Raw genomic sequence first — 12,316 nt, 5'->3', positions numbered from 1 at the left:
AGGTTCATATCTTTCCTCACTGGATGTGTAAATGACATTTTGTTGCAGAGATGGAGACAAGATGGCACCCTCTGTAGAAAAGAAAATTGCAGAGCTTGAGATGGGTTTGCTGCACCTGCAACAGAACATTGACATCCCAGACATCACATTACAAATCCATCAGGTGGTGTCCACTATGATCCGTAAGTGTGGTGAGGAGGGACGCAAACCCAAGGTGATTGACTTTGCTGACAAGGCGGAGGATTCAACCTTCCTGAACACACTACAACATGGCGTGAACAGGTGGATTAGGGAAATACAAAAGGTACGTGTCGAAATTGTGATCATATGAAACCAAGATGGAGACACTCTCATTTGATTTGACTGTGGGTACGATTTTATCAATTTGACAAAATAGATTAAAAAGTTCATGCAAACCACTCTCTTGGAGATAATTGGAGGGGAATTAAAGATTCTAAATGAAAGTTCTGTGAAGTATGTCAGTGATCATTCAGACTTCTCAACCCCAGCATCAAACTCCTGTGTTCTTCCAAATTCTCAATCAGACACAGCGTGAAACTCACATTTTTGATAGATAATTGTATTGAAGTTTGAATGGTTCCAAATGGTACATATTTTCTGTATAGGCGGATGTGGACATCCGGGTGCTTAGCAACAAATAGAGCTAAATTCCTTAGCAACAAGCGAGTCAAAATAAAAACATTCCATGAACGCACTCAACGTAGGCATCACACACGCGATGCTCAGTAGGCGCAATGTGCAGTGGCCTTTATAATTGATTTGCGCATGTTGTTTTCACCTGGATTTGATTATTTTCACCCGCATGATGTAGCTCCGCCCTTGGCTATATAACCAAATTATGCATTTTTCTTTTCCAGTTAAAGTTGTGAGTTGAAAGAAACCTTAGGAAACTTGCAGACTGGATGAGTTAACTTAGAATCTATGAAATATGGAAAGATTTGTTTGACAGAAAGTTTTGATTTACCCCGATCTGCAGGTGACCAAACTTGATCGTGACCCAGCATCTGGCACTGCCCTGCAAGAAATAAGCTTCTGGCTTAACCTGGAACGAGCATTGATGAAGATTCAGGAGAAGAGGGAGAGTCCGGAGGTTGCATTGACGCTTGACATCCTGAAACACGGCAAAAGATTCCATGCCACAGTCAGCTTTGACACAGATACAGGTATTGTTAACACCAAAACTTATCAGACAAGCAACGTAACATTTTATATCTTCAAGAATTACTTGATCCATGTAAGAAACAAAGAGGCATATTTGACTTAAAATGACCTGCAGGACAGATTTGTAAGAATCAATTTTGATTCTCCTGAAAAATTTTTAGGGGGTGGGGGAATGGGAAGAATAACTTTCAATATAATGATTAAATTTGTGGAACTAAAAAGCTTTCCTGGATAATCAAATCTGCAATTGCAATTTCACAATTTGCGAAAATGATCAAGCAATTTCATTTCATGACCAGCCCTCGAATTAAGGATCTGAAGGGGCACAGCAACTTTTTTAGGGCAAGTTGATAATTGCCGTGGATTTTCACTGAAAAGGCAAGGCAGCACGGCAATTTGTAATATTTCAAAAGGGCATCAAGGCAACTGTTGAAAATTTGAGAAGGGCACCAAGGCAATTTTTCAAAAGCGAATAGATGCATTACCGTCAGCTGAATTCGACACCAAAGTAAAATTCGACTCTCAACTTGACACTAAAACTAACCTGATTGCTTAAAAAACCTGCTTTATAATAAAAAGCAATCAAAAATCAACAGTTTAATTTTGCGATCCCTAGTTCTGAGCTGCAAAACTGACTCGAAACAGCGATGAAACAGCTGTAACTTTGGTAATAATATTGATCAAATTCGCCGGGATAAAAACTATTTCGCAAAACATATCTAGAGATGGGCTCACATGTACATGATAAGACGATACCGGAAGGGTATCGCCATCGGTTTGCAATGGGAAGTCAATGTTTGATAATCGAGAGAACAATTGATTTGCCCAGCGCTCAGATTTTGTTCACGACACGTGGTCGAGGAAGCTTTAGTTACTAACAGCGTTTCTGATTGGTCGATAGTATGTTGAAGGTATTTCTCTGACCAATCGAGTAAATGAATAGCAACCAGATAATGTATAAAAGCCGATGTGATTGGCTGAATATGTAAGCTTACGTAGGGGTAATGAATATTAATTCACAACAAAATATTGTGTATACTGTGATTGATAGCTGGGTTACGATGCTCAAAATAGCGATCGTGTTCAAGATTTTCGATTTAATTTTCTACAATTTTGCGGGGATTTAACCAGTACTTGTTAATGATTTTATAATGAAGGGGCAGTGCTGACCGGCTAGGGCACCCACGGCAACTTCATTTAGGGGCACGGCAAGTGACTGCCGTCGGTAAAGGACATATTTTGAGGGCATTACGGCAATGGGGGTGGGCACCCACGGCAATATGCCGTCGGTGCCGTGGGTTAATTCGAGGGCTGTTCATGACTTGTTGTATATTATTATTCTCTGTTACCAGGATTAAAGCAAGCCCTAGCAACAGTAGCAGACTACAGTCCGCTGATGAAGGATTTCCCTCTCAACGACCTGCTGTCCGCTACCGAGCTGGACCGCATCCGTCAGGCTCTTGTCAGTATCTTCATCCATCTGCGTAAGATACGCAACACCAAATACCCTATCCAGAGGGCGCTTCGCCTGGTTGAGGCTATTTCCAGAGATTTGAGCACACAGCTTCTCAAGGTAAACATTGTGGTATGAAGACATACAAATAGGATGCACGCTTGTTTAGGAAGCTTAATAATAATAAGAATCCTCATTTAAAAAATATGATCATTAATTTTATACTCCTATGAAATCTTTATTTGTGAATGATGCAAATTGTTTACACAGCTCAACATATTTTAGTAGTTGAGTTGAAATACTCGATAACTTCAAATATAAACATTTATGCCAATGTATTCTACTTGACGTTAATGACAAATGTTAACTAAAATCTGTTGTAAAGTTCCTTTTATTAGTTAACCATAGTGTACACGTGCACGACATCAAGCATGTGCATATGCGCTGGCCGGTTAGCAGTACACTTAATTTGTAAAAGGAATCCTAGCAGTACGTTTAATTGGAATAGGAATTTTGCCAAACATACAACATTTTAGTAAGCTCCACACAATTTTTCTACAAACAATGACTTTGATAATGAAGATGTGTGTTTTTTTGCATGTGGGATAAGGCAATGACAAAGATTAAATTGTGGATCACAGAATGGTCGTTCTATACACACAAACAATTACAAATGTATGGAAATGTGCAATGCTCACACCAAAATCTTACACTTCTTAACTTGTTACTTTTATAAAGGTCCTTGGCACCAGACGTCTGATGCACATCAGTCATGACGAGTTTGAGAAGGTGATGGCAGCTTGTTTTGAAGTGTTCAGTACATGGGATGATGAGTATGAAAAACTGCAAGGATTGCTGCGAGACATCGTCAAGAAGAAGAGAGAAGAGACATTGAAGATGGTATGGAGAGTCAATCCTGCACACAAGAGGCTCCAACTCAGATTGGAACACATGAGAAAGTAAGTCATATAATGAAAAAATAGTAGTGAAATCAGGGTTCGCAGGTTTTTGCCGCAGGTGGAAAAAACCGCGGTTTTAACCACTTGGCAAAAACAGTTTTTGCCGGCAAAAATGGCAAAAACTAAAAAAGTGATTTATAGTTCAGTTTTTCATCTTAAGTTTCAAAAATAAGCTCCCGAGTGTAACAAGGCCAGATTTTGTAATTATAAGCAATATATTAAGATATTAAAGGCATGCATTTTCTTTGCTCAAGTGCATTTAATTGAAATGTGGCATGTATCAAATTCAAAACTTTTTCATTTTAAGGATTTGATGAGACAAAAAATATGTTGAATGATTCATTAAAAGTTGTGTGTTACTGTTTATGAGCTTTTTGTGTCACTTTTTAATATTTGAGTGACTATATGTGTGTTTTTGCCAGTTTTTTGCCATTTTTGCCGGTTTAAACCAGGCAAAAACTGGCAAAAACAGTTTTTGCCAGGTTTTTGCCACTTTGCTGGCAAAAACCGAACCCTGCGAATATAGGAACATATCAAGAAAAGCAATTTGTCATCATGTGACAAGCCCGTCGCATTCATGCAGTGTACACAGTGTTAGACGCAGTCTATTCAATGTTATCCTAAATTTCTACGAAGGTTCTAGCCACGCCAAATGTATGTGTTGCTGTCTGCAATGATGCATGTGTACTAAGTGTTGCACAATGGACACAAATTGACCAGTAGTTTAAAGCACTTTAACAACACACCCTCATATTTGAAGGTACTCTTGACTATTTTTTCCAGAATAATTGGTGATTTCAAGTCCAAATATTCTCTACATGCAACTGAAACCTTTTGACTATTCAGTTCTTACTGTTTCAATTTTCTCATTTTTACACACCAGATTCCGTAGACAACATGAACAGCTTCGTGCTGTGATAGTGCGTGTGCTTACGCCCTGCTGTCACATCTCAGGCTACCGGCACACCAGGCACTACACCAGATGAAGCACCGCAGAATGTCAATGAGCTAATGATGGATGCTGCAGATGCCAATGCTATTGAGGTAAGTATTATAAGTCATTTGTGAAAGTGTTTGTCATAAATCTTGCAGGATAGAAATGTTTGTAAACCAGGGAATTTGTGATATACTTCAAATATGTGACACAATCTGATCCATGGGGGCCAAAGGAGGCATTTGAAAATTGAATCACTGTAATTATTACATTATACATAAAATAGGCTTTCATTTACTGAATACACCAAAGGTCTAGCATACTTGGTTCCAAAGTTATGAAGTTTTTTGATGTGTATTTGCTTATGTATTTTATTGTTTTTTTACTCCATATTTTTACCTTTATATCAGTTTCAACTTTGCCGCCTTTGGCCCCCATGGACCAGATCGTGTCACATATGTTTTGCAGTATGATTTTAGTGATATTTCCTTACTTAACATTTGTAACTGTTGTTCACCAGTATTGCATTGTATGGACAAACTTTTGTGTTGCATACTCTTTTCACAGATTAGGAAGCAACTATGGTTTGATTTTCAGCTCATTCTGAAACATCAAAGATTTATCACTTGTTTAGGCACTGAACATGACAATCCAGTATAGCGGATTCCTTGCATTTATTACCAAGGATTCTCGAGTACTAATATACTATAGGATAAGCCACTCGTTTGCGCAAATGAAGTCAGTCATTCAGCCTATGCGCCTTTATGCATGTGATGGCCTAGCTGGGCCCAGTACGTGTAGGAGTGTATAACCTGTGGAAGAGATGATGCAATGTTTACGCCATCGTTTCCAAAAAAAATTAAATGGCTAAACACGGCGAACATTTGGTCGAATCTTTCCATTACTATCATATCGTGAAAAACCAAATAGCTGAGGAGTTAGCTCAATATGCTAGGAAAATATTATAACCGAGGACCCCATGACGAGACTGGCTAAATAAGCTGTATTTTTGCCGGAAAGGGTCTGAATAATTGGCAGCGATGGGCGCCATCTTGGAAAAATTTGGTGTACTGAAAATGCCCAGCAACTGTCAATCAAATACGAACTTGTCAATTGAATATGGGATAAGTCTGTTCCACTCTAGCATAAAATACGCACAACGTTGTTGTGCGAACGTCATGTAAATTTTAAACTAATGTGCCTGAGCGTTACCAGGGCGTTACTAGGTGTACTGAAAAGCCTAGCAACTGTCACTCAAACTGCCGATATGTCAATTAAACTGCCGTAAAGTGACTTCACTTTTTATACAGGGTTTGAATACGAGTGTCACGGCCCTGTTATTACCCTGTCCTGAATTCTTTGTTTTGGACATGAAACTAGTTATATTACTCATACTGCTGACCATTACACTCAGTGATGTCTAAGGATCGTGAAGATTTCCGATTTGCACCAGTCCACATCTACACAATGTAGAGAAGCCATATTATCAAGTAATATGGTAGAATGCTTTTGTGACTCATATACTGTCCATCGCAGTACTTCCCAAGCATACGCTGACTATAAGAGAGCCATGTCACACAATTAATTGTTATAGCTCAGTCAATAAGATTCCAGTATTCAAGGACCAAATTAAATCAGCCAACCAATACCCCACTTGAGTTATTTGCACTCTTACATGCTACATTAGTTAAAGTTTGTTTCAGGTTAGATTACAATGTATTCTGTTCCATTTTCTTAATAGGAGGTAAACTTGGCCTATGAAAATGTGAAAGAAGTAGACGGATTGGATGTGAGCAAAGAAGGCAATGAAGCCTGGGAGGCTGCCATGAAAAGGTATGATAATAACAGTGTTATTTCTATCTGTTTGGGGACCATGTCAAGCATAAGTGCAAGGCTACCATGATACAGTGGGCATGCTAATTTTGCCCATGCATTTTAGGTGAAATTTCTAAATGAGACAAGTAATTGAAAATTTAAAAAGGAAGGTTTTTATTTCAAACTCTAATGGTGACCCAGGTCAAATTGCTAGAATTGTACATTAAACACACCTAAACAGACACAATGCAATTTGCATGCAGCAGCTAAATCAGCGCCAATATTGCAACATTGAAACAATAACTATACAAACATCCAATCCAACCCAACCACATCCCCCAGCAGGCAATGAGGATAAAGTGCCTTGCCCAAGGACACAACACGTTGGCACGAGCGGGGCTCAAACTCACAACCTATGGATTATGAGTCGGGCGCCTTATCCACTCGGCCACTCGGGATATGTAAGTTGGAAGGTGCCTCAAGTGAGTTGAAATTTAAGCTGTGTAAATCAGAAAACTAATCATGAAACCAGTTATATTAGATGCCTGTACAGTCTATAGTCTTTGTCAAGTTATACCAATGCAGGTTTTGTTGTGAGTACTTTCACAATTACGATGAACAAAATCTTTGAAATGTTCATTACAATGTTACTAAGAGATAAGGTTTTAATCATAAAGAAAATGTTTTGTAAAGTTAATTCAAATGTCTTGTGTTTGTAGGTACGATGAGCGTATTGATCGTGTGGAGACCCGTATCACGGCCCGTCTTCGTGATCAACTTGGCACAGCCAAGAATGCCAATGAGATGTTCCGCATCTTCTCCCGATTCAATGCGCTGTTTGTGCGCCCTCACATCCGTGGTGCGATTCGCGAGTACCAGACACAGTTGATTCAGAGGGTCAAGGATGACATAGAATCATTGCATGACAAGTTCAAGGTGAGATGATACTGAGTGAAGATGATCCTCGAGTTATTATTAAACCAAGATACTAAAATAGTGAAATGTAAAGTCTTAAAACCATGTCAGAAGTAATGTAAACAAATGTGCTAACATAAAGTTGATGTTGGTACCCGTGGCCATGGCATGGCTGTATTTTTTCCTTTAGTATGTCCTGGTGTTTGCCATCCATCCAGGAAATCGGCATAGTGCCAACTCTGCTATGATCATAATATGTACTAAGTAGTAAGTTGAGTGTGTCAATCCAATTTTTACTTGTTTATATTTTTGTACAGGTGCAATACCCACAGAGCAAGGCTTGTCGCATGAGCAAAGTAAGAGATCTACCACCTGTGTCTGGGTCCATCATCTGGGCTAGACAAGTAAGTAGAAACATTCCTAAAGGTGACTGACAAAATAAAGAAAGTGTACCATATAAAATGAGATGTGAGCAAACAAAATGAGTTTTTTTTTGGAGAAAATCAAATGTCATTTTGAACCATTGTTCAAAGAGGCTACAAATACTGAAAATCTATAAAAAAAAATTAAATCAAAACTTGGATTCGGATTTTGATTTTTTGATGTTGCTAAAAACATTGAAAAAGAAAATTGAATATGTATCACCTTAGATTTCTCAATATGAGTTTGCCAAAAAATAACTCTTTCTGTATTTTTACATATTGAGTATTTCAAAAAATGTAAATGCTTTCTGTAATATTGTCACTATAGAGTATAGAGTGCAAGATCACCTCTCACAGAAATGAAACTTTTGAAACAACATAATAGAACTATTCCAATTCTTCTTTGTGACTATGATTTGATGTCACTTGATTCATCTTTTGCAGTTCTGTTTTGTAAACATTAAGTCTTTTTTTTTTCTTCATTTAGATTGACCGTCAACTTAGTGCATACATGCATCGTGTGGAGGACGTCTTGGGCAAAGGATGGGAAAACCACGTAGAAGGCCAGAAGCTCAAAGCCGACGGAGACAGTTTCCGTTCCAAACTCAACACTCAAGAGTTGTTTGACGAATGGGCCCGCAAGGTCCAACTCCGCCAGCTGGGTGTATCAGGCCGCATCTTTACAATTGAGAGCACCCGTGCACGCATGGGTGGTAAGAGCTCGGTACTCAAGCTCAAAGTCAACTTCCTCCCTGACATCATCACATTATCCAAGGAAGTACGCAACCTCAAGTGGCTTGGATTCCGTGTACCATTGGCTATTGTGAACAAAGCTCATCAAGCCAACCAGTTGTACCCATTTGCCATCTCCTTGATTGAGAGCGTCAGGACCTATGAACGCACATGTGAGAAGGTGGAAGAGAGACCAACTATTATGCTACTGGTGGCTGGACTCAAGAAAGATGTACAGGGACTTATTGCTGAGGTATGTTGAAATATCTCCCTGGGCCTCAAGGAAGAACAGATGGTTAATTGTGTATAAAACAAACAAACAATCTTTTATATTAAGTTTAAAATTGTTAACAACTGACATATTCAACTTTAAATGCTGCAGAATATTCTTCAGATAGCATTCTTTCCATAACTCTTTCATAAATACTTGTCTCCTGATTGTTTGAAAGCAAGTAATTTCTTAAATTATTAATATTACTAGCTTTGTAAATAACAAAGTGGTGTAGGTAAAAGATTGGTTTGGCAATAGTAATGTGCAACATTGCATAGATATAGTTGGTTTGTCATGTGTGACTGATTAAAAGATTTGTAACATGTTTCATGAATATTTCTATTCTTATGTAGGGAGTTGCCCTGGTATGGGAATCATACAAGTTGGACCCATATGTACAACGACTGGCGGAATCTGTCTTCAGCTTCCAAGAAAAGGTAAGTTATTTTAATTCTTATTGTGTAAACGTGCATAATTTACTTAAGCCCAGTTGTTTGACAATTTTAGTAAGCAAATCCTGTTGGCTGGTGCACCAAATTGGTCATGTATGTCCATTGTCCAAGTTTGAATTGATGTCCAGGTAATTTTCTTTCATTCTTGGAAGTGTCACAAAGATAAGATAAACCTCTATTCACATTCTTAACACCCATCAAAATCACAAGAGAATGTAGGAGATGCAAAAGAGGCCTGATGACCTTAGAGGGAGGTACCCAAGAGGCCTGTCGACCTGAGAGAGGCATCACCTTAATACAAAGCATCAGTTTTATTAAAGTGATATGACATAGTAGTAATCTGATGACATAATAGTTTGATTTGTTTCTGCTTCGGTACAGGTGGATGACTTGTTGCTGATTGAGGAGAAGATCGATGAACAGGTGCGATCCCTGGATACTTGTGACTACAACACCAACATGTTCTCTGAGGTATTGGGTCGTATACAGAAGGATGTGGATGACCTCAATTTGCACGCATATTCCAACCTGCCCCAGTGGGTGGCTAAGCTGGATGAAGAGGTAAGTGATGTGACTTGGAAATGATGTGAAAATTTTGTTATGTTTATCAAATCATCATTTAAATTGACCTGTGAGAATATTTGCTTAATAACAATTGTAATAGTTTGTACCTTGTTTTAGTATATAATTCCCTGCATGATGCTAATCATAATTTTGAAGGTGGTACATACTTTCAAATCCCACTCTTAAACTGTTTGATATAAGGTGTGCTTTAAATCACATTTATAAAAGGGAGAACCATTGAGTGCTGTTTTGTTTTAGGGCTTCAATATGTCAGTATTTTATCGTAGAATGTTTTGATGAGATTAATTATATCCTAATCCATAGGATAACAAGAATCAGTGAAGTTATTGAATGGTAGATCACCAGCCCAGTTACTGTCAGGATCTTATTTCACACTTTCTTAAGATTAGCAATCCATTTTAAGTATAGGTTGCTTGGGACATGTTCCTTATTGTAAATGAATTACCCATTGACACCCTTAGGTTGAGAAACGTCTAGCTAGGCGTCTGCAAGCTGGCATCATTGCATGGACCACATGTCTGCAAGGAGAAGATAAGCGTGATCCAGATGACACCATGGACACAGACACACCATCAAGACACAAGCCTGGAGGTGAACCACAGATTAAGGTAGGTATTGGTCACATGTGTAAACAAATCTGGTTGTAAACTGACCTTTGCAGCAGGAGATATGGTTATACATAAATCACAGGCAGCTGTCTATGCTATAAGTGATCAAGGTAAATGCATTCATTACCTCTTAGTCTAAGAATATGACGGATCATTTCTTCACCCAAGGTTTAGTTAGTGATACAAGATGATAGGGCTCAGCTGGTAGCTTGCCATATCTGAAGTGTACAGTGTTGAGCATACAGCATTATGTTGCAAGGGTGATGTTGGGAAGTGTAAAAGTGAAGCGCATACCATTTAGTGTGGATTTGGTTGATACTGTGCCATGAAGTTACAACATGGGAGCTGTAGAGTAGAACTAAGGGAGCTGATGTTAGCGTACTCAGTTGTGTGTATTAATAACATGTTGTCTTGGACTAATTCTTCACACAGGGTTTGATCCATGAGATTCGCATCACCAATCAAGTCATGTACTTGAGTCCTCCCATTGAGGAAGCACGCTACCAGATCACACAACAACTGTTTGCATGGCAGAGAATCGTCATCGGACTCAGAAGATTGGAAAGCTCACGATACCAGGTAAATTTGGATTGTATTACCATAAAGTCCATTTCCAAATAAAGAAGTACCATCTCCATCACCAAATATTTTGACTTCAGTTATCAGTTGTGCAAGAATTACCTTATGGTGTCAGACAGAATTCATCAGAACCCCGTTATAAATATGTTTACCAAATTACATGTATAGATTTCTATCACAAAATACACTAGAGAAAAGTGTATGATATTGCATGACTGTCTCAGACTTGGGTTATGATAGCTCTTAAATGAAGGAAATTTTTTATTATTAAATTAATCTGAATGTGTTGAAAGTATATTCAAACTTCTTTTTTTTCTGTGTTGCAAAATTAGCATGTTAAAGGTTGTAATCCTTTTTGAATGCATTGTTGGAAAATGATGATGTACTTTATCTGAGGGTTAGAATACTACAGGAGCCGATTCATTTTGGTGGAGACGAGAACCAGATAATTTATTTTATACAACCTTCTTCTTCTTCTTCTTCTTCTTCCTTCTTCTTCCTCAAATTGAATATTGTCGCTTAACGTGCACAGTTTTTTTACCTATGCACGATCCTGGAACCTAGGATTGATTGCAGATATCAGACCCGGGGATGGTCCCCCTTCTCTTTTCGAATAGCTCTGACACTTAACGTGCACAGGGTTTGACTCTTCCTGTACACGGGACCAACGGCTTTATGTGACTTCCGAATCACGGACGAAGCACATACATTACCTATATCTGCACGTGTTAAGCAGTGTATGGGAGCGAGAAGAAATTCTTCAATTAAATTCTGAAATTAATTGGGAGGGAAGAGAATTTTCACCTAAAGCAAGCCCAAGGCTCGAACCCTCGTCGATCGTACCTTTTAGGGAACTGTAAGCTTGGCTCTTATTATCTTCATGTATGATTAAGAAAATGCTTTGCAACAACTGTAAGTCATGTTGTCGGATAGGTGTACTATATAATTTTCAAATTATTTGCATCATAGGTTGGTGTAGAACATCATGAATCGACCAAGACAGCCGTCTATCGCAACCTGCTATCCAAGCTGCCTGAGGGTAACAAGGTGTTAGAGGATGCCTACTCTGCCATTGAGAGTGTATTGAAGCAAGTACAGGAATATGTTAAAGTGTGGTTGCAGTATCAGTCACTGTGGGATATGCAGTCCCATAATGTCTATGATAAGTTGGGAGATGATCTCAACAAATGGATGCAGTTACTTACAGAGATCAGGTAAATATTCTTGGTCAGTGTGTCTGTATGTATTCTTTAACTCTCTCCACACGAGTGTGAACTGTAGACAACAAGTTTCAAATTTTGTTTTAAAAATTCAAATATTTCAGAAATGTAAATTGTCATGACCATATTTGGAATCAGCATGAAAAATGCATTAAATCAAGTACAAACAAGCCTAGTATTGGTTCAGTG

The 12,316-nt window shown here is 38.5% G+C and overlaps 1 protein-coding gene across 1 annotated transcript in view; it reads left to right on the top strand.

Moving 5' to 3' along the window:
* Nucleotides 1-12,316, top strand: part of LOC140153223 (cytoplasmic dynein 1 heavy chain 1-like) — a 106,910-nt gene that overhangs the window by 17,454 nt on the left and 77,140 nt on the right. Inside the window, 15 exon segments of the mRNA XM_072175909.1 lie at nucleotides 49-304; nucleotides 998-1,184; nucleotides 2,535-2,755; nucleotides 3,374-3,594; nucleotides 4,478-4,523; nucleotides 4,525-4,638; nucleotides 6,270-6,361; nucleotides 7,063-7,279; nucleotides 7,576-7,662; nucleotides 8,168-8,665; nucleotides 9,037-9,120; nucleotides 9,517-9,696; nucleotides 10,182-10,328; nucleotides 10,761-10,907; nucleotides 11,877-12,121. Coding sequence (XP_072032010.1) covers nucleotides 49-304; nucleotides 998-1,184; nucleotides 2,535-2,755; nucleotides 3,374-3,594; nucleotides 4,478-4,523; nucleotides 4,525-4,638; nucleotides 6,270-6,361; nucleotides 7,063-7,279; nucleotides 7,576-7,662; nucleotides 8,168-8,665; nucleotides 9,037-9,120; nucleotides 9,517-9,696; nucleotides 10,182-10,328; nucleotides 10,761-10,907; nucleotides 11,877-12,121 — 2,742 coding nt within the window.

Source organism: Amphiura filiformis, chromosome 5 (assembly GCF_039555335.1).
Source record: "Amphiura filiformis chromosome 5, Afil_fr2py, whole genome shotgun sequence".
NCBI lineage: Eukaryota > Metazoa > Echinodermata > Ophiuroidea > Amphilepidida > Amphiuridae > Amphiura > Amphiura filiformis.
Note: the sequence above shows the minus strand (reverse complement) of the source record. Positions and strands in the feature narration are given on the sequence as shown.